The sequence below is a fragment of the Python bivittatus genome, unplaced genomic scaffold, assembly GCF_059951505.1.
Source record: "Python bivittatus isolate LINGU-HERP-01145 unplaced genomic scaffold, Pbiv_v1 ctg000060_np1212, whole genome shotgun sequence".
NCBI lineage: Eukaryota > Metazoa > Chordata > Lepidosauria > Squamata > Pythonidae > Python > Python bivittatus.
Genome location: NW_028277044.1, coordinates 70,072 through 93,741, shown reverse-complemented (window position 1 = coordinate 93,741; position 23,670 = coordinate 70,072). Strand labels below are relative to the sequence as shown.

Sequence of the window (23,670 nt, the reverse complement as noted above, 5' to 3'; positions counted from 1 at the left end):
AAATAAATATACAATTAAAATTTATAACAAGACACGTTTACAAAAATAAAAGGAAAAAAATCCAGGAGGCCGATGATAGCAACACCAGGCCTCTAGGGAGCTAGCCAACCCCACATCTGATGACCTCCCTCCCCACCCCAGGCCAGATGGCAGAGCCAGGTCTTCAAGTCCCTCTGAAAGGCGGGGAGTGAGGGGGCCTGTCTCACCTCCAGGGGCAAGATGTTCCAAAGGGCAGGGGCTACAGCAGAGAAGGTCCACCTTCTGGACCCTGCTAGTCGGAGTTCTTTTGCCGAGGGGGTCCGGAGCACGCCCTCTCTGTGTGATCGGGTGGGACAGGTTGAAATCGTGAGGGAGAGGCGGTCCCTCAGGTAACCTGGCCCCATGCCATATAGGGCTTTAAAGGTGATAGCCAACACCTTGAATTGAACCCAGAAGCAAACCGGTACCCAATGCAGCTCACAGAGCAATGGTGTTATATGGGTCCTTTGGACCCCAGAAATAGCTCGCGCGGCTGCATTCTGGACCAGCTGAAGCTTCTGGATACTCTTCAAGGGTAGCCTCATGTAGAGTGCATTGCAGTAGTCTATCTGGAAGATAACAAGGGCATGAGTGACTGTTCAAAGGGCATCCTGATCCAGGAAAGGGCATAACTGGTGCACAACCCAGAGTTGTGCAAAAGCCCTCCTGGTCACGGCTGCCACCTGCTCTTCGAGCAGGAGTTGTGAGTCCAGGAGGACCCCCAAATTATGCACTGGGTCTGTCTGGGGCAGTGCTACCCCATCCAGCACCAACGGTGACAATGTCCTGGATACAGAGGAGCCATTAACCCACAGCCACTACGTCTTACCAGGGTTCAGCTGGAGCCTGTTGTTCCCCATCCAGATCCTTACAGCCTCCAGGCACCGCGAGAGGGAGGTCATGGCATCACTTACCTCACCAGGGATGGAGATATATACAGTGGTACCTCGGTTCACAAACTTAATTCATTCCATGATTCTGGTCATGAACCGAATTGGTCACCAACCAAATCAAATTTCCCCATAAGGTTCAATGTAAATAAGGCTAATCCGTTCTGAACCATATGTGTTTTTTTTTTAACCACAAAAATATGAAACACAGTACAGTACAGTACAGTATGAAGAGAGAGAACTCTAATCTTGCTTGAGGCAACACCAAAAAGCTTCACAGCAAGTGTAAGTCTGCGACCGTGATCTTGCCTAGAGAAAGCCACGACCACGTGTCAGAGCAGGGAAGATGGCCGCGGTTCGTGTTCGTCACCCGATGCGGAGCTCACGAATGGAACGCTGCTGTTCACAAACAGAAGCGTTCGTGAACCGAGGTATTATGATGATACCTCATCCCATGATGACGGATGATCTCACCTAGCAGTTTCATGTAGATGTAGAAAAGGAGCGGAGAGAGAACTGAACCCTGCGGCACCCCACGGAGGAGGGGCCGAGGATGGGACCTCTCACTCCCTATCACCACCGATTGGGATCGGCCCTGAAGAAAGGAGGTGAACCAGCACAAGACAGTGCCACACACCCACAATTCCCTGAGCCGTCCCAATAGGATACCGTGGTTGAGAGTATCGAAAGCCGCTGAGAGATCAAGGAGAGCAAGGTTGGTCGCACTTCCACCATCCCACTCCCACCAGAGATCATAAGTGCGACCAATGCCATTTCCATTCCATAACCGGGCCTGACATCTGACTGATAAGGGTCCAGATAATTTGTTTCCTCCAGGACCCTTTGGAGCTGTGATGCCACCACTTTCTCAACCATCTTCTCCAAAAAGGGAGACTGGACGGAAATTGTCCAGTATGGTAGGATCCAGGGAAGGCTTCTTGAGGAAGGGGTGCACTAACACCTCTTTAAAGGGCACTGGAAACACTCCCTGTATATGATGGATATCTTCAGGTTATAGTAAACTTCCCAATCAATTATGTATGATGATTAATGGAACCTATTCCATTTGAAGTGGTAAGGGATCACTTTAACTGCAGAGGTACTTTGCTTCTTTGTTAAAGGGCTTGGTGGTGTAGTTTAATGTTTTTACTGCTATGGAAGAATGTGTCATTCAAGAATCTTAATCAGTTAAAATATTTTATTAAATTAGAAAAACTTTTCAAACAGTAACATGTTGGTGCTGTTCTCATGGTCACTGGAGAATTGCATGGAAGAGCTAATGTTTTTTTTTTTCCCAAGGAAATACTAGCTTTAGATGTTTTAATTTAGGCCAACTTTTTTAAAACAAAAACTAGTTTATACCTAATGTGAAAACTAACTTTGCTCTTTAGGATTCCTGGCAGAAGTGATGCTGATAAAGCAAATAGCCCACCTGTCTTAGGCAGCAGGATAAATAAGAGGTATGTATCCACTGAGCATGCACCCGGTTTGGTAGAGGATTGTAACTTTTCTGAGACTGATCTTTTAAATTTAGTTACAGCTTGTTTGCCTTCCTCAGATCTGGATAAATATTCTGAGTTATCTCAGAAAAATAGTTAGTGTTTTTTAAAAAATATTAAATGAGTAGGTATGGCCCAGTAACTTTTATGCTAACGTATAAACTTACTGTATCCTTATATGCCACTATGGAGAGAACGAGAAGGTAGGAGTTGCAGTGTATTTTCTTTACATGTCATCTCAGTGTAACAACTAGTAAGGTGAACTAAGTAACCCATATGGGATTCTTCTGAGGATGAAATGAGTTTCCTGCTGTAAATATCTATATCTACATTTATATTTATCTATATGTATCTATCTCTTGTCAAAACAAATGTGAGCAGGCCTATATGATTTGACCCACTAAAGTAGTAATTATTATTTAAGCAATTTATATGGTCGCCCAACTCACGGTGACCCTGGGTGGCTTACAAGAATAAAAATCCCAAATACAACCCCACTACACCCTCACCCATCCCCACACATTTACACTAGCCATTTGATGGGCTTAAAGGTCCTCCAAGCAGCCATGTCATTCCTTTGGTACAAGCTTGCTTATCTGGGACTACAAAAGTGGGTGCAGGGCAGATGGGGAATGTGTAGTCAAACAAAGATGCTGTTTGTACCTGTGAGTTGTGTAAAACCTTGAATCATGCAGAGTCTTGTCCAGAAAGAATCAGAATCACATTCTCATTTAGTTATGAAATCGAGTGGTCTTAGCAGCCCCAGTCTTAATATAACAAGCACATAGAGTTGTAAATATATACATGTAAGTTGCCATAATGGAAATCCCATTATAAATATTCCATGAGGCTTAGACAATTTATAATTGTAACTAATTGGTCACTGAAATATCTTTAATCCCATTGGTTTTGTTTCATCTTTAAAGGAGCCAAGACATAAAAGCCATTGGTGATAAAAATGAAGGGTAAGTCTCAGAAGTCTATTTTACACAACTCAAATATTATTATTATTTCTCACTCTTATTTAGTTCCAATATGATGGGGTTAAAGGTAGGAGTCACACAGAAATGGATTTAGTACCATATTAATCATTCCAGCAGATTCACTTTTGTCAAAAACTAAAGTTATCTTAATTATAAGTTAAGATTAATAGATGACTTAGTAAGGTTTCATGTAATTTATACTTTGAATATCAAACTCATAATTTTCATAGAATCAGAGTTCAAAGGGGCCATTTAGACTATCACTTCAACTCCGTGCTCAGTGCAGGAATCCAAATTAACAGCCCCTCAATGGAGCTTGAACACATCTGATGAACAGGAGCCCACTGCCTCCAGGGTCATTGGCTCCACTGCTGAACTGTTTTTTCTGTTGGGAATTTTTTTTTCCTAAGATTCAATCAGAATCTATTCCATGCCCAATGCCGCTCCCATAATATTGTGTTATATGAGAATATAGGATCCCAGTTAATATGAGGCAGCTGCATTTTGCACCAGTTGCAGTTTCTGGATAGTTCTATGGGCAGTTCTATGTAGAGTGCATTGCATTCTGATGCATCTGTGGTGCAGGATCAAAAAAGTAGTCATCTTTATTATGGTCACAGACCAGAATTACAAATAAAAATACATTAAAATACATTGAAATACATTAAAAATACATTAAATGAAGTGAACAGAACATGATAATATATTTATAGATTGGTGGGATCATCAGTGGGCAGTCAAAATCTGCCTAATTTTTCAGACAGTATAACAAAATTAAGGTACGTTCAGGGAAACTAAATCATTCTGATCAGATAGCAACAACTGGACGTAAAAAAGATCAGAATTCCCAGGATATTTTATCGGATGAGGAGTTATTAAATGGGTTTGTGAGTCCTTATAGAATATACAGTATAACGGGACATGTGCTATAGTTTCAATAGCCCCTTGTCCACAGGGGCACGATCTCAGCTCATATGGGACTTTTTTGTATCGGCCCTCCAAAACTGCTTTTGGAGAGCATTACACCTGCTAGAGTTAGTGCCTTCCAAAATTTGGGGACAGTGATGTAATTTAGGTATCTTGCTGGCTCATAACAAAAGGCTTGACTGCTCAAAAAAACATTCTTAGACAAAGCAGACTGATCCTGCTGGATTTCCAGATCTTTGATATGCTGTTTGAATTCACTGAGTGCACGTTCGTAGCCCATCATTAGGAATGCCTCACTAGAGAAGCCGAGATATTGAAATTTTTGTAAGATAGTCCTGAACCGTACATCAAAAAATCAAGATGGTGACAACCACATGGTTGAAGCACTGCCTCTTTTTTTTTACATGTGCCAGTGCCCCCTTCCCTTGAGAGTCAGAACAATATAAGAAGCATTAATTGTGAACTTTTAAAAATAAGAAGAGGGATAAAACTTTTCATTTCAGTATAAGTTTTCTATGAAAATAACCACTATTAGAGAAAATAATCCTACAGTGCTGCTAAAATCACTGTAGGATTATTTTCTCTAATAGTGGTTATTTCTGCTAAAATCAGTGGCAGAATCTTAGAAATTGTATCTCATAGGATGGTATAAAAGACAGTTCAGATGACTGGAAGACCATGTCAAAAAGCCCACATACCATATGAACAGACCCTGAAACTAGAGACAATTACAAGCACAAAACCCTTTAGGGCATTTCCCTGTTGGGCTTGCTTTAAAATAAAGCATAAAATCCTGGAGGAGGGTTTTAGCCAAATTGTTCCCCTGTATCTGCCCAAATGACAATTCACAGAATCCAAAATCCTCTTCCTGATTTAAATTTAACTTTTTTGGGGGGGAAGATCCAGGCTTCCTCTTAAAAGAGGCTCTCTTGTCTTCAGACTCCCCTCCTTTTCTCTTTCAGTTCATCCTGAAAACAGTGGCTTTCCCCCCAGAGATGGAGGCACTGAGGGTATTCCCTTTTGCCTCACCTGGGACTGTTCGGACTGGGCTTCCTTGCTCACCTACATGTTCCCAGACATGGCTTACATGTTAAATAGGTTGATTTCATGTCTGGGAATCAGCCATCCATCTTGTGATGGTGCAAAGAAGGCAAGATCCATTAGATAAAAGAGACAATAAACAACATCTCAGCCCTGGGAAAAGAGGGACCATGAGAAAGAGACTCAAAATAACCCTGCCTTGATTCTATATGGTATAAGTGGGGGCAGAAGGAGACTCTGGCAGGCTTTCCGGATTCTGTTGTTACGCCTTACAACAACAGAGTTCTAGTAGCCCTTGCAGTGTCTGTTTCATTATGTGACCTACCTTGAAAAGCTGATAGATGGGTGAAATGAGCCCAGATGATGAATGTGGGAGAGGAGGGCAGGGCCATCTGTAGAGAGGGATGACACACATACAAAAGTAGTGCAAAACTGACACAACACAAGCTCCATTCCTTTTGTATGTGTGTCATGTTATTGAACACACATACAAAAGATGTGGATCTTATGTTGCAACAGTGTGAGACTTATTTTGAGTAAAGTTTAGCAGTTGCCTCTAGAAGAGGGCTTGCCTATTCACTACACATGGTCACTTTCCTACAAAGTATCTGCTCTTCCTTTTTTCCAATTGAATGTTCCTATTAATTAATAAAGCCAAGGATAGCTATTCCCTTTGTGCCTTCTGCCATCCTCTGAAGGTGGAAATTATCAAGAAATGTCAGTGATTTCTTAGAAGGACCATGCTTGGTAGCGTTTGTCTTTCAAATTGCTTGTAAAATTGTACAAAGGTAGGGAAGATAGAATCACATCCATAGCCTTTAGAATGCAGCTATTAGAGACTGGTGGTGCTTTTTCTGTTTTGCTTCTGTTATCAAGTAAATTTTAGACTATAATGAGAATAAATCACCTTTGCTTTTGTTTCAAATTTGCAGGTACCAAGACCTGGATGACCTCATCAAAGTGAATCCTACATCTAAATGGCAAGACAAGGGGTAAGTCTTCAAGTCAAATCAGCACCTAGATTTCATTTAATCTAATTTTTGAAAAGAGGATTATTTTAATTTTCCCTTGTCATTCTCACCCCACCCCAAAAAACCATGTGAATCTAACCATTGATAAGGAGGCAATAGTTATACTTTCATGTTTCCTTACTGAATTTTAATGCATACATATGCATATGTTTTTCCTTCCAAATGTAGCTATAGTATTCATATACATTATTTGTTAAATTTATAACTCATCTTTTTATTAAAATAATGTCAGTGTTGCTATAATAATAGCAACTTGCTGATAGAATCCAGAATTTTAATTCAGATGTTAAAACAAATATATTAAAAGGAATACAAATATCTTTGTACTGATTTTGTTTCATATTTAAAGAAGCTGCAACCTGGACAGTCTCATTGCAGTCAAAGATAACAGTGAGGAGGAGTAAGTCTCTATTCAGTTTTTGGTATAGGTCCTTCGCTACTAATTTATACCGCTTCCCACCATCCTTGACGCTGCAGAAAAGTATACAGGTAGTCCTTGATTAACGGCGGTAATTGGGACCGGAATTTCCATCGCTAAGCAATGCAGTCATAAACTGTAAGTCCTGTGACTGCATCGCTTAGCGACAGCAATCCCAGCAGTTCCCGTTACTGTCATTAAGCAAGGTTTGCAGGTCATTAAGCAAGGGCCTCCTCACAACTTCATGCTGGCTTCCAACAAGCAAAGTCAGTGGGGAAGCTGGCAGGAAGTTGCAAATCCCAGATGTCTCACAAGCAGACCAGGCAGGTAAATGGCTGCTGCTGAGTGGGGGAGGTGCGCAGGGGTCCACAGTGGCCATCATGGTATGTGTGTGGCAGGGCTGGGGGTAGCTGCTACAGGGTGTGAGAAGGTGCATGATGGGCTGGCGCAGCGCAAACTGTAGGGCTAGAGGTCACTGCTGCAGGGTGTGCGAAGGTGCACTGCAGTGTGACTGTGGCAGGGCTGGGGTGGCTGCTTCAGGATACAGGAGGGTACACGAGGAACTGGTGAGTTATGAGTGCAGCAGGGCTGGGGTGAGTGCTGCTGGGTGTGGGAGACTTACCAGAGTGACTTGTGACCTTCCCTGCCAGTCTCCCCATTAACTCCTTGGAAGCTGTCAGTGAAAGTTGCAAATGGCAATCACATGACCATGAGACACTGCAACTGTCATAGGACTGCCGGAACTTTGAGGACTGGTTGTAAGTACCACTTGTTCAGCATTGTTGTAAACAGTCGCTGAATGAGGACTACCTGTAGGGCATGAAATTTGCTGTCTCTGCTGAACGCTGTCTTGCTTTTAATGGCTGTTTCAAGGCACTGCCAGTCACTAACAGAATTTATATTCTTTAAGATTGTACTTGGATACAGTCAGAAGAAGAGGAAAAATATTTTTGCAGTACTGGTACAGCTAACAGTGACTTACGTTTGCCCCCCTCCCACCCTCATGGTCTGGAGACAAAGGCAAGTTGGCAGAATGAGGCTGAGCCAGGGCATGTGTGTGTCATGCTTAGGTTTAAGTGGGGACTGGGCCTTAGAAGGAAAACATTAGGTTTCAAGACAAACACAGATATTACAATAATATCAGTGTTCCCCTATTGCAGTTCTTAGTTCCCAGAAGTTGTAGCCTGAAAATGATAGATTTTTCATTACAAAACATGCTCACCATACATAGAATGGAGATCTACAACAACATAAATATTATAATATCATGTTTTTGTAGAAGAGTCCAGTTCTAACACAATTCTAACATTTTTAGATTTACACTAGCAATAGAAGGGTGATACTAATAACTGATGTTGGATGTCTCCCTGAGTTAATCAAAATGCAATGCATGTTAATATCTTTCACTTGATTTCATCTTGGCAGACATCAGGACTTGAATGACCTCATCAGAGTAGATCATACATCTACCAAGCATGACAAAATGTAGATTTTGTAATCACATCAGACATTTATGTTGTGTTCTTAATCTGGTTTGAAAAAAGTGTTCCATTGTTCCTTCCCTTAGAAAAACTATTACATTGGTAAAGTGGTGGTAATTGCTTTATTCATTAAACTTGTTCCTCTGTGAACTTAGAGAGTTCCATGTTGCCTGTTGAAAGTTTAATACATACATATCCTCTTTTCTACTTAGTACCATGCAGCCATATTGTTTAATCCGTCATCTATGTGTCAAATTTATATCACATCTCATAAAAAGGAATACTGTGGTTGACTAAGAATAAAAAATGCTGATTAAAAAAGAGCAATATTGAAACAAAAGCTAAAACAGATATATGAAATATGTCACTGATTCTGGCTTCCTTCACTGGTTTTGTTTTGCTTCTAAAGAAGCAGTAACCTGAAAACACTTATTGCAATCAAACCTAAAACTGTTGAAGGGGGAGTTCCTATTTCATATTTTGTTGAGGAGGGGGGGTCTCTATTTCATGCACAGTTTATTGGGGGTTCAGTCTGATCCAAATAATCACTTTTGTTTAGATCATTGCTCTGAATCAATACTCTGAATCAGTTTGGAAAATCTAGTCAATTTGAGGCATCTACTTTAGTTTGGTAATTCAATTTGACTTCCTGATTCAGTTCACAGACTTGATTGGATTTGAAAATTCAATCAGATCTGCTTTAATGAAAATACCTAATTGAAGTTTCACATAGCCCCATATTTAGAAGGAAATCCTGAATCAAAGAATAGCAAAATGATATGAAGGTAGGCACCATATAGCAGAATTTCCTTACTCCTTTGCTCAGTTCCCAGGAGCTGTAGACTGAAAACATTAAATTTACATGACTCCTCCTCTACCAAAGTTCCAATAGAGTTTAGATAGATAAGAATTTTTTCAATGTCTATCACTACGTGTCTCTTTGCCTATAAGATTGCTGTCTGAGGTCACTTCCTTCTCCTTTTCTTCCCAGGGACACTTGCAGAGAGTACATGCTCTTGACTCTCTTCTTGGTAGCATGTAGCCAGCTAGGCGTTCAACTTTGGCTATCCCTATAATTTATTTCATGTAAATAAATGCTATTATTTTAAAGTAATTAAACTTGCTTCACTAATTCTTGCTGAGGTTACGTTTCCTGCTTTGAAAATGCACACATAGAATGTTTTAACCTCTAACGGGTTTTTACTGTAATTTGCAGATCGTATAAGGTAAGTAACATAGAAAAAATGATTATAAGATTGTAGGAGGCTAAACCTTCAGGTGTGCTGCTTGGAACTGGAAGTTCCTCCTCCCCCTACGCCCTTATATCAGTTTAATTTCACAATATATTAAGAATAAATTACCTTTGTTTCATCTTTGCAGACACCAAGATCTGGATGACTTCATCACAGTGAATTGTACATTTGAGCAGCATGACAGGAGGTGAGATTTGCAGCCACACTGGGCATTTATATTACATTCATAATCTAGTGTTGAAAACAGTAACTTTCATTGTCCCTCCCAGTCCCCTGCCTGACAAAACCCCAAGCGAATCTTACTTTATTTACAGTCAGGACCAGAAATATTGGAACAAAGTTTTGGCATTTGGCCTCTATACACCACCACATTGAAGTTGAAAGGAAACACACCCAGATGGGAGCGAAGTCAGGACTTTCAGCTGTAATTCAAGAGGTTTGACAAAAGTGGGGCAATAACCATTCAGGAAGTACCGCCAGTGGTATACACTCCCATCTTATAGATCACCTACCCTCTCATCCTCATTCTGTACTACAGAGTGGCCTATTGGACAAAACTGGGACAGATGAATTCTCCAGCATTCTGATGGTCTAGTGTCTTTGATATTACCAAGTTATGATTTTATCAGTGTGATTAAGCTTGAATAACAGTGGATGTTTTACCAGCAGCTGATTAGGGATTGAGAATCTTTTGACTTCTTTTGGTTAGGGTGTAGCCTGCGTTCCCTTCCCTACAGCAACCCAGTTTCACCCTTCTGTTGTAGCTCTCCTGCTATGCAGGCCATGAGTTTTTGCTCCAAACCATTTTCTATTTCTTATTTTCATCTGTTTTCTGGGTACATCTCTTAACACCAGGCCACAGCTAAGCAGCAGTTTTCCTTCCTCCCATGCAATGGCCTACTTTTTCTCCTGACGCTCGCATAAACATAGAAAAATACAAATGAGGTGCCCCTTGGCTCCATTTAAGAGGTTTTAAGAGCATCCCAAAGGAAATCACATATCAAACAATAACCTTTCGGCCCCAGGGCAGTGTTCCTTTTAATCCCCAAAGTTGGTACGCAGAGAGCAGAGCAAGTAAGTATCTACTCCTGTGTGAAAACTCTTTTCCACAGGTACCAAATGCACAAAAATATACAAAGAGGTAAACTGCCTTGTTTCATCTTTGCAGATACCAAGACCTAAATGATCTCATCAAAGTGAATCATATGTCTAACCAGCTCAGAAAGGAGTAAGTTTTACACTCAAATCCAAAATCTGTATTACATTCAGAATCTAGTTTTGAAAACAGTGTAAAATACCGTGTTCTTCCTTATTCCACCCTCCACGCCCAAAACTCTAGTGAATCTTATGTTTAAGATTAGGGTGTTAAGTCAATTTCTACTTCTTTTATGAAGCTATATGTTTCACTGTTCCACGGGCATCCACGGGGAAGGTAAAAAAAGTCAAGATTGCAGTTGCTTCCATATGATTGGAGCTGCAACTTTTTGTTATGTGCACAGGATGTCAAAGCACATACAAAAGAGGCTTCAGTCAGGTGATCACAACCTCTACCTTCACTATTTGCATAGCCACTGCGTAGTAGTTTAATTGATTTTTAATCCATATCCTTTCTTCTTCCAATTTGGCATAGTGGTTAAGGCACCAGGCTAGAAACCAGGAGACCGTGAGTTCTAGTCTCACCATAGGCACAAAGCCATCTGGGTGACCTTGGGCCAGTCCCTCTCCCTCAGCCCTAGGAAGAAGCAGACAGTGGCAAACCAATTCTGAAATCTTGCTAAGAAAACTGCAGGGATTTGCCCAGATAGTTGCCAGGAGTCAACCTGACTTGAAAGCATCACAAAAAAAAAAAATGTGTGTGTGTAAAGATATTTTTATGCTCATAGTATTCTTGTCTTTGACATCTGATTTCTACAAATAAAGATTAAAATGTTTTTTTAATCTCTGTCAAATTGAGTGATTATATCTGTAACGTGAAGTTGTTCCATTTTAGATTTTTACTGAATTGTTTTGAATGCAGATAAGAAACACTCCTTTTAATCAATATTGTTATAATTTGGGCATGTTGTAAGTCATTTTTGTTCTGTATTATATTATTTCTGTTTATGGGTAGTCCTCCCTTAATGACCATTCATTCAGAGACTGATTCATTTGACATTGTAACGGCACTGAACAAAGAGATTTATGTCCTGTGGCCGAAATTATGACTGTTGCTGTGCCCCCACAGCCATGTGATCAAAATTTGGGTGCTTGGCAACCTACCCACACTTACAACCACAAGGGCACTTTTACTCCACCCACCCACCCATCTATCCCCTACATCTGCCCTTTTGACCTCCTGACACCCTGCACTCTGTCACCCCAGCTGATCTTTGCCACCGTCTTCTTGCTCCCACTGCTGATAAGGCATGCCCGGCCTAGCTGCTAGGCCCTATAGGGCTGGCTTTGCATTGCAAAGAAGGGGAAAAGAGCCAAAAGCAGCCTTTTTTTTCCTTCTTCCCACCGCAAAGCCCTCTTTGGAGCTCCTGGGAGGGGGCAGGGCTGGCTTCACGCTGCAAAGAAGGGAAAAAAGCTGAAAGCAGTCTTTTTTCCCCCATCCTTTGCAGTGCTCCCTCTCGTCCCTGGGGGCTGGCTTAAAAAGTTCCGTGCCAAAATTTAAGCAAGATTGTGCCACGGAGCTTTTTCAGCCAGCCCCGAGTCGAGAGGGAGTCCTCTCAGCAGGTGGCAGCAGCTTGCAACCTTCCCTGCTGGCTTCCCCATTGACTTTCTGGGGAAGCTGGCAGAGAAGATTAAAAATTGCAATCACAGGATTGAGGGGCGCTTGGCAATTGCAAGCCACTGTCGCCTGCCGAGAGGACTCCCTCTCGTCTCTGGGGGCTGGCTGAAAAAGCTCTGTGCCAAAATCCAAGTGGGATTTTCAGCCTCAGTGGAGAGGCTTCAGAAGTCTCTTCACTCTGGGGCTGAAAATCCAAGTGTTTCTGAGGCCCCTGCACACCTGACCCGCACCGCACCTCTGCACACCCTCACTGACCCTCCCACACATTCCCTCACTCCCTCCCCCACCCAGCAGCTCCTGGGGCTTGCAACTTCCTGTTGGCTTCCCCACTGACTTAATTGTGGGAAGCTGGCAGGAAGTTGCTTCGCCTAATGATGGGGCGTTCACTTAATGACAGCAACTGGGACTACTGGAGTTGCTGTTGCTAAACAAAGCGGTCATGTGATAATTTGCTTAATGACCACATTGCTTAGTGACCTAAATTCCAGCCCCAGTTGTGGTTGTTAAGCAAGGACTACCTGTGTACAGTGCTGTTGAAGAAGGAATATTTTCTGAAATGTGGCAAGCCAAATAAACACTTTTTTCGTGATACTTGGGATTCCTCCCTCTCTCCCTCTTTAAATTGGCTAACAAAAAATGCAGATAAATCCAAGATTGTAATTGATTTATTAAAAGCAATGAAAACACAATATTCTTAATTAAATTATCTTTCTACTTTCGTTTCTAAAGAAGCCATAATCTGGACACTTTCCACTGAAGTCAAAGATGAAACTGATCAAGGTTTAGTGTCTATTTCAGTTCCAGTTCAGTATCTAGAAAGAAAACATAGAATATCATGATATGAAAGTTTTCTGGCTCTACTACTCAATTCCCAAATACCAAAGCATGCATTATGCAACTATTTATTATCAAACTTCCTTATCAGCAATATTTCATACCATATCAATGTGATAGCTGCCTGTTATTTTACAGGGCTTCCCCCTAGCAGAGGTTTCTACTCCTCCTCCTCAGTGTGCAGATTATCCACACACCTAAAACACTTTCTTACTCATGCAAAGTTACTCTAATGATAGTGAGATCAAACCATAGCCTTTATGGAGTAGTCGTTCCCCCTGCTTTGTCTCTGTATTGGCTAAAATTCAAACTATATGAAGAATAAACTACTTTGTTTTTAGTGGATGTCAGGACCTGGAGGATCTCATCAAGGTGAATCCTATATCAAACCAGGAAGGCACAAAGTAAGTTGTACAGTTGAATCAGGAATCTACATTACCTTTCCGAATCTAGTTTTGAAAACATTTAAATCATCTCACGCTTTTAAAAAAGAGAATCAAATATTAGTATGGAGATAGTTGTTTTATCAGGCAATTCCTTCATGAAGTTGCAAATGCTGTAGTTTCTTACTGAATTGTTAATATATACAAATGAAACCTTATTTTAATGGACTTTTTTAACATAAAAGTCAGTGAGTTATTCGCAAATGTCTTTTAAATATGAAAATGTATCATTGGGGTGATTTACATCATTTACATGATTTCATTATGTGAAGGACCGTAAATGGACAAAAAAATATTGTACCATTTGTCATAATATGTCATTTGCATAATGTTATCATTTTGCAAATGTTGTAAATCATTGTAGAAGATCCATTGCATCCAAAGTTAATTATACTGAGATCCAATAAATCAAACTTTCACTGAACATACATAGTCTTCCCTTCCAAATGCATTGTAACTATGATCCATGTTTATGATAGATTGTTTTTGGTGAAAAGATGGAATATAAACTTAACAATGTTCCACGTTAAGTAATAATAAAATACTTATAAAATAAAGCATTATAATTTGAATATTAAAACAAATATATTAAAAGAAATTAAAACCCATTCTGCTAAATAATCATTGAAATCTCTGTACTTCCTTCTACTAATTTTGTTTCATTCCTAAATAAGCTGTGACCTGGACAGTTTCATTGAAGTCAAAGGTAAAAGCAATCAAGGGTAAGTCTCTATTTCCAGTTTGGTGACTTTTAGAATGGGCATGTTTTTGCCATGGTTAAACAAAGTGGGGTACAACTTGAGAAGGAAAATACGAAATGTGAAACTAAATAGAAATGTCGCAATTACATGAATATCCCCCTACTGCTTTGCCTGAGCACTTTTTAATCACATAACTCCTTAATTATGAAGCTTCTATACATGAAAGTTCATCTATGAACTTAGAGATACTACTTTTGCAGGCAGTCCAATTCCAGAGGCATTTTGTACTACAACAGGACAGTTTGCAGATTATGTAAGGGACGGTTATTGGTTCTAAAAGTATTTCCTTATTCCTGCAAAGTTACATTAGTGATAGAAGGTTATACTATTGATGTTGGGCCTCTCTGTTTATTCATGAGTCAACCAAATGCAAGATATGTTAAGAGTAAATATCCCTTGTTTTGGTTTCCTCTTTGTAGGCCCCAAGATTGAGTTATGTCACCAAAGGACATCTTATATCTAATTAGTATGGCAACTGAAATCAGGCATTTGCATTATATCCTTAATCTGGCTTTGCAGATGTGTATAGTTTGTTTGCAAATGTGTATAGTTCCTTCATGAAGCTACAATTTCCATAAGTAGGCAACAATACTCTCAAGTCAAAGTGTTCTTGAATTTCATGGACAGATCTGTATAATTTTATTGGCAACAATATGACAATAGTTTGCTACAGGTAGTCCTCAACTTACAACAACAATTGGGGCCAGATTTCCATCATTAAGTGATGTAGGCGTAAAACACAACTACATCACTTAGTGATGGCAATCCCTGCACTCCTGGTTGCCATAATTAACTGCTGTCGTTAACTGATGATGTTGTTAACATTGAGCGAGGCAATTTCCTGCCAGCTTCCCACAACCAAATGCAGTGGGGAAGCCAGCAGGGAGTTGCGAGTCCCAGGCCAGCAGGCAGGTAAGTGGCTGCTGCCGGGTGGGGGTGGGGGATGGAGGGAGGGGGTGTGGGAGATGGTTGGGGAGGGTACAAGGGGGTGCATGAGAGGTACCACATGGGTCACGAAGGATACATGAGAGGCCCCATGTAGGTTGGGGAGGGTGCGAGGGGGTGCGCAAGAGGCACCGCAAGGTTCATAGAGGGTCCATGAGGGAGTGTGCAAGAGGCACTGCATGGCTTGAAGGGGGTGCAAGGGGTTGTGTGAGGGTGTGAGGGAGGCACAAGGAGGGTCAGTGGGGGTGCGTGAGTGGCCAATGCAAGCACAGAGGTGCTGGGGAGGGTGCACGGAAAGGGGAGACTTACCCCAGCAACTTGCAACCTTCCCTGCTGGGTTCCCCATTGACTTTCTGGGGAAGCTGTCAAGGAAGGTTGCAAATGGTGATCACGTGATCGCAGGGTGTTTGGTAACCGGTCGTAAGTGCAAACAGGTTGCCAGGTGCCCAGATTACATAACTGCGGGGGTGCATTGCTGGAATAGCCGGAACTCCGAAGACCAGTCATAACCATCATTTGTTCAGTACTGTCATAACTTTGAATGGTTACTGAACGAATGGTCGTAGGTTGAGGACTACCAGTATTGCCTCCTTTTTATAAAAAATTCTCCAATTTGCTTATATCCCAGGGAATTCTATTCAAGTACTATCCAGGCCACACTCTTCTTAACTTCCCAGCTCAGACAAACTTGCAATCTCCTGAGAAAAACTTTCCATAGTTCCTTACTATTTTTTTTAATATTGACATGGCTTTTTTTCATTAATATAGTATAATATGGCTGGGTGACCTCGGGCTAGTCACTCTCTCTCAGCCCCTGACATCAGGCTTGGGCGACAAGCCGGTCGGTCAGTTCCTGTTGCAACCAACAGATCAACATTCAGTTGATCCAAAAAAAGTGGACCGTGCACATGCAAGAAAAATGCTAGGAAGAAAAAAAAATGTATAATATGGGTTCTCCTCTTATGTGAGAGAACAGATATAAAAATTATAGTTTAGGCTTTCTATATTTTTGGCAAATAGTTCCCAGTGTAACACACACACTCTAAAAAGGATTTCATCTTTGAATACAAATTTTCTGGGACTTAGACTTTACATCAGAGCAAATTGTTCTGTTTATTCTACCCAGAGAAATGGATCTGTGTATTTAAATTTCTGGCGGCGGTAAAAAAGTCAAAATTTTCCTGCTTTATGTATTGTCGAAGGCTTTCATGGCCGGCATACGATGGCTGGTGTGGGTCTTCCGGGGTGTGTGGCCGTGTTCTGGAAGTTTTGTTTCCTAATGTTTTGCCAGCACCTGTGACCGGCATCTTCAGAGAGCAGGAGCACAGACAGGAGCAGTTCTGGGCACAGAGAGAACTGCTCCTGTCTGTGCTCCTGCACTCTGAAGATGCCGGTCACAGGTCCTGGCGAAACGTTAGGAAACAAAACTTCCAGAACACGGCCACACACCCCGGAAGACCCACACCAGCCATTTCCTGCTTTAGTTTCTCATTTTAACACTTTTAGTATCATGGTGTGTATCTGTGTATGTATGTACATGTGCACGCACCTTTGGGGCAATATCCATTTAACTCAATGAAACATGCATCTTAAAATGGACGTGCTTTGGATTGCACTGCTTATAACAAAATATAATAACTCTAATGCAGTTACTTAACAGAAGATTATTTGCTCTAGTCTTCTACCTCCCTCTGCCCCAGTTTAGTTCCATTCTTTTGTTCGCCTGAATCCTTTCCACTGCTGGCTAATTTTAAAACATGAGGTTTTGGGCACAATTTTGGCAGCAACATCAGATTCACTTCAAGCACAAGTCCAATTGCAGCCCTAGATAGGAAGAATGGGCTCTGTTCTCTCCATTCAGAAATGCATTATTGAACAGTGGCAAGATCTAGCTGAGGGCACATGCTCTGCATATTTAATAGCAATGGGTGCTGAGAGCCATTCATTCAGAAGAGCTTAAAGTTTTGGCACAAAACTATCAACATTCAAACACAAGACAAAGAAGACAGCATGAAGATTTGTGAGGGATACATTCTCTGAGAACTCTCTCTTTAAAAATTTTCCCCTTACCCTTTGACTATTTTGTTACCTTTATATTTTTTAAAAATCAGAGAAGAGAAATAATGAAAATATTTTTACTAATCCTTTGTTTTTCTTCCTGCACAGGGCTTCCAAACAAAGCTGTGAATCAGAAGGTATTCCAAGGAATCAGTCAGATATGAGCCATTTATCCCAGGTCTCTGGAGACTCTAGGTAAATTAATAGGTTCATTTTTGGATTTTTTTTCCTTCTGCAAAATGCTGCAGGAGGAAAAGAAACATTATAATAATTATTCTCCGGTGAGCAAACTGAAATGGAAAAAAATGACCTTCCTTACTTTTCAGCTTTCCCATTCATTCACTACCTTGCCTGTTTGTTTGTTTTTTAAAAATTTTATTCATTTATTTAGAATATTTTTACCCTACCTTTCTACTCCACAAGCATTCAAACTAATTCTTGAACAGTACATGTTAGGGCACTACATGGGCATAAGAGAACATATAGAATTGCTATATCTGATTTTTTTCCAGCATCTTCGGAGGTTCAGAGAGCTGGGGAAAAACTGTATTATATTAACGGGACTTCTTATAACCATGTGTCATTAAAGAGATTTCTTATTTCTAAATCTCATCAATGACAGCATTCTGAAATTGGGCTATTCAAGTACTACAATGCTTCCCAAGTACAGTAGCATTAATTTCTGTGATACCTGTAATTTGTTGTGATGAGCATAACATCTATAGAATAAGTATGGCAGAGTTGCTCTTTTGACACAGTAGAATATAATAATTAGGAAGATACTATTAATGCAGGGTCATGTTGAACTATTTGTTGGCTTCCATATTTCCCCTTGCGTACAGTATTTGTCAGTCACCAATGACCATTTACAAAGTGGTAATTTATTACTGGGTACTTATATTTACTTACTAAAATGATTGCATTTCCAAAGATAGAAAAGAATTCTTCTGCTCTGGGCAACATATGGTCCTTTTTTACCTTTATATCTTGGCCTTAAGAAACCCTATACAAGTAGTCCTCATTTAATACCATTTGTAATGGTATGTGAGAAAGACTTTGAGAAATGGGGTGAAGAGATGCTGCCTAGGGAACAATCAGATAAAAGAGCCCTAGCCACATAGCCCGCACCTGAGTAACAGATGGAGAAAGAGGCTCAGAATGGACCCTCCCTAACTTCTTAGGCTGTAAAGGAAATGATGGGAGATTTGTATTTTCAGACTTGCAAGATTCTGCAAGTACAATGGGGAAGCCAACAGAGAAGGTCACAAATCGCTCCAGTAATTCACTTGCACTTTCCATTACCCAGCAGCAGCCATCCCTGACTGGCTGCGCTCGCTGGCCACTCATGCACCCTCCCCCACCCAGCAGCAGCCACTCATGCTGTACCTTACCGACCATCTGCACACCCTCCCCGGCCCGGCAGCAGCCACTTATTTGCCTGCTGTCCTGCTTGCAAGCCAGCTGGGACTTGCTTAACAACCCAGTCATGTGATGTTACAGTTTACAACCACATACTTAGCAATGGAAATTTCATCCCAATTACCATCGTAAAGCAAGGACTACCTGTAGTACTACAAGAATGCAAGTGCCTTTCAGGTTGTGGATTCTGTGTGAAGGACCTATGTAATCATTTCATCCATGTGATTATCCCTGCAGCATGGTATCATATGAATGGACCCAACATCTATCATTCCTCAAGTGGTTACTTATTACAAAGGGAGATAATCACTTGAATCTGCTGATCATCTATGTGTTAATCCCATTTTTAATTCTGTATTCAATCAAGAAACTACAGAAGTACAATTTACTTATCATTTGATTGGATGATAAAGATGATCAGATTCCCAAGAGATTATGTGCATATAAGGGATCTACGAAATGCTTCAATTCAGAACATTTTGAGTGGGTGCTTCTGATCCATTGTTCTGAGCTCAAAACAGCCCAATTTCAAGATAAAACACTGATTAATATTTCAGAATACTTCTTGAATGGTCAGAAAAACATGTCTCAAGCTTAAAATGTTTTGATCCTTAATGATATAGTAAATTCTAGCTTAATGTAAACATTGCGAAATGTGGTTGCCACTAGAGGACCACCTCTTCCTGCTGTCAACTTAATTATGGAAAGCCTTGAAAGGAGTCCCCATGATGGATCATTTGCATGCTACCATTAACTTTTGGAAACTTAGTTAATGCTAGTCATTATGATATGGTCTCCTCCCATTTGGTCCAGGCTTTCTCGTATTGCCATGTGACATATGCAAGGCTACAAGAGCCACGAATTGCTATAAAGTTCTTGCTTTAGACCTCTGCAGTCAACATATGAATCAAAACATGGTGATAAAATGCTGATTGTATTTAATCATATCAGATTGTGGATGAAATAACTTTTTTGAATGGTTACTGGAAGCACAATGTGGTTCTAGATCAGCACCCACCCTCCTATGCTAATTTTCTATTTGCAGAAGTTTTAGGAATTACAGTGAACACTTAGGCACTTGATTTTTGCTTTTCAAACTAAGCTCTACATTTCTCTCAAATCTATGGGGATGCATCAGCCTCAGTATTGTGCAGAAATGTGTTACTTAATACTTAATAAACCCTTCTCTGCCTGAAATAGACAGATGCCCGTATACTCCAACATTTCACCCATATTGTCCAACATTTCAAAAGCAAACATGGTTCAAAAACACAGGAACAATAAAACCATGCATGTACTGTAGATGTATTGTGACACTTCTTCCAGTTTGCTTTGTTTATTTTTAGAGAATGAGGTTCTCTGTATTTTTGTATGTATTTCAGCTACTGTGCTTCAAGCAGTCACTCAAGTTCAATGGATGCTATTGTGTATACGAGAATATATGAGAATAGATACCTGAAATATATGTGGAGTATTTTTCACACATATTTCTTTCTCTACTAATTCAAAAATAACTGTTTAAATATGATTTAAATATAATTTATTTAAACATAAGTACTGCTATTTTTTTAATCTTATGGAATGCCTGGCTTGGGATTTCTTGTTTATAGTACTATGACAAAAATGTCTTGAATATTATGACACCCTAGAAATAAAACATGAACATTAAATGGAAGTTTTAAAAAAAGATGAATGAAAAAAGGATGTTATATTTATTTGCAAGCTATACCCCCATAGCATATGGTATATTGCTAAGCTCATTAATGTGGTTGATACCAAAGAAGGAAGTTATTTGTACAAGGTTAGCAGTAACATAATTTAAAACCATAGAATCAATTAATTGTTTACTAAAAGTAAATAAAATGAAAATATGGGACACATTTATCTGCAGGTTGAACTAGATGCATGGCAGATTGCTGGAGGAGAAGGAGAAGCATGTGTTTGCAATTTAGAATTGAGAAACATAGCTATAGATGATTGATTGATTGATTGATTGATTGATTCCATTTATATAGCCGCCCATCTCAGACCACTGACTCTTGGCAGCTAACAATTAACAATTTGTATTAGCTACAAATTAATTAAACAGACAATATTCAGCTTACTCTAGCTTAATTCTTGATGTATTCTGAAATGATACAGTCGTTTGGAGAGGATTATACCAATATCATATTGGCTTTAAATTGGCAAATTAATAGATTCTTGCCAGCATTATCAGCTCCCCAAATCCATAAGATGTAGTGCAAAAATGAAGTCTTGATGCTTTAGTCTTGAGAATGTTCAGTTAACAATTCGTTTCATTTAAACCCAAGAGATGTTAAAGATTTAATATATTTATAATGGCATATGCTGTCAGCATTCCATGTGTCTCTGACATCATTGATTTCAATTTCTTATGTGTATAGATTCCACAAACTCAGAATCACCCTTCATGCATTTGATCAGATGAATTCCAATTTCCAAAAGCTTATGCCATAATAAAATTATGTACTTTTAAGGTGGCTTAAGACTCTTAACAAAAATCTTCCATTCTTGTTCAATTATCTTTGTAACAAAAAATGAAAACAGTTCTTGCAATCCTTGTGCTTCAGCATTTCTGATTCTGAAGTGGTTTCTCAAAGTAACAGTGAATGAAGTGAATAAATATGAATAAAGCATTCATATTTCCTCTTACCTAATGTCTGTATTGTTCATATAATCAATTGCATCTTTAATATGTATTTTTCTGATTTAGAAATCTGTTAATAATAATCCACTTTGGGTACAATTCTTTTTCTGCATGAGGTCCACTGAAAGTAATGGGAGCTTTGCAAAAATAAAGTTTGTGCCCTAAATAAATAGCTCTTTTTCTGGCTTTATGTGTTAACTTTGGTTTTATCTGATGTTATGCTTTCCCTTCTGGACTACACATTTGAACAGTAACTTACTTACTTACTTAGTATGCTGCCCATCTCCCCCAACAGGTGACTCTGGGGGGCTTTTTAAAAAGTATTATTCACTTAGAACAAATTTGTTATATTGCACCCACCTTCCTCATGCTGCTGGTGAAGACTGCATTCCCAGAAGATGTATTAAAACTGTTTGTTCTACTTCTGATAAGTAAGGCACACATGAATATATTTCAGTTCATGTGAATTGATTTCACTGAAAATTATTGTATTGGAGCTATATGAAAGGAGTGCTTGTTAAGTTAAATTTATATTGGTGGCAGCAACTACCAGAGCTATTGTCTAGACTGGGCAGATTAAAAACATTCCAGTAGAAGCCAGTGGCAGACCACTTCTGTATTGTTGTTAAAAAAAAAAAAAAGGCGTGTCCATGTCACCAAGAGCTGAGCTGAACTTGAAGGAAAAGCTGCATTCCGAGACAAGCAGGAACTGCCAAATATTGTATCCATCCACAACACTGGAAGTTGCAAGCTTATTTAACCAAGGCTAAAAGGCAAAAAGCTTATTTTAAACTGACTGTCTGGATTAACCTGCATTTCCCTTAGGACATTTACTATCCACATAATTAGTGAGGTCATGGTTTAGGACAAGGGTGAGACTGTGAGGATGCTAACACCTTATGACATCAGTGGTGACTGTGCACTATTTCTTCCAAATAATTATGAACAACCTGCACCTTTTTCTTACAAAGGGCTATTGAAAAAGAATTGTGTACCTATTGCCGGAAGCCATTGGGCACAGATACTAAGATGATTCTTGAAGCCCTACAGATTTGCTGTCATGCAACTTGCTTCAAGGTAAGAGTGCAGTTTCACTGACTCTCCTAAAATAGGCATATGTGCATATAGTTGAGATTGTTTTGTATTAGCACACATTTTCCCCTCTAAACAATAGTAAACTTATATTGAGTCTGGCCTGCTGCAAAATGCAGAATCCAAGGCAGCAAAGTTTGGATGCTGGACACTAGGGAATAATGCAGAAAATTCCACCTTGGAAGAACAATTCTGAGCTTGGAATGTCTACAAATGGTTCAGCCTTAAAAGGCTAAAACACCCAGAATGGGCCATTCCAAGGTTGGAATACTCTGTGATGAAACATTTTACACACCCTTGCTAGATAGCAGCAGTGTAAAGGGTCTTTGATCTCCTGTCTATGTGTGAGCTTTCTGAAAGCATCTGATTAGCCAGCATGGGATGTAGAATGCTGGAAAGTTGCTACTCAAGCAAAACACCTTTTCTAGCATACAGGTAGTCCTCAACTTATGATGGCAGTTGGGACCAGAATTTCCATTGCTAAGCAATGCAATATAAAGCGTGACCGCATTGCTTGGCAGTGACAATTCCTGCAGTCCCAGTTGCTGTCGTTAACCGAATCCCATGGTCATTAGGTGAGGCAACTTCCTGCCAGCTTCCTAGAGCCAAGGGCAAGAAGTTGCAAGTCCCAGGTGGCTTGCAAGCAGGCTGGCAGGCAGGTAAGTGGCTGTTGCCGGGTGAGGGAGAGCGCTGCAGCAAGTCTCAGTTGTAAGGGAGGCGTGGTGAGGCTTGGGGTGTGTAAGAGAGGCGTGGGAACAGTCAGCGTGCAAGAGAGTAAGGGAGATGCGGCAAGGTCGGGGGTGCATGGGGATGCATGAGTGGCCAGTGCAGTGCAAGCATAGAGCCGCTGAGGAAGGATGTGCGGGTGGGGAAGACTTATCCAGCGACTTGCAACCATCCCTGATGGCTTCTCCATTGACTTTCTGGAGAAGCTGGCAGGGAAGGTTGCAAATGGCAATCACGTGATCATGGGGCACTGCATGACCGCAGGGGTGCTGGGATGGCTGGAACTTTGAGAACCAGTTGTAAACACCATTTGTTCACCACTACAGTAACTTTGAAAGTTTGCTGAACGAATGGTCGTAAGTCGAAATCTATCTGTACTGCATTCTGTTCCCTCCCCCTTTTGTTTTTCT

General features: G+C 40.3%; 1 protein-coding gene across 1 annotated transcript in view; it reads left to right on the top strand.

Moving 5' to 3' along the window:
- Nucleotides 1-23,670, top strand: part of SCEL (sciellin) — a 44,225-nt gene that overhangs the window by 14,381 nt on the left and 6,174 nt on the right. The window contains exons 5-13 of the mRNA XM_088136617.1: nt 2,300-2,368; nt 6,291-6,350; nt 6,742-6,789; nt 9,669-9,728; nt 10,710-10,769; nt 13,490-13,552; nt 14,266-14,313; nt 17,464-17,550; nt 22,414-22,519. Coding sequence (XP_087992743.1) covers nt 2,300-2,368; nt 6,291-6,350; nt 6,742-6,789; nt 9,669-9,728; nt 10,710-10,769; nt 13,490-13,552; nt 14,266-14,313; nt 17,464-17,550; nt 22,414-22,519 — 601 coding nt within the window. The remainder of the gene's footprint in view (nt 1-2,299; nt 2,369-6,290; nt 6,351-6,741; nt 6,790-9,668; nt 9,729-10,709; nt 10,770-13,489; nt 13,553-14,265; nt 14,314-17,463; nt 17,551-22,413; nt 22,520-23,670) is intronic.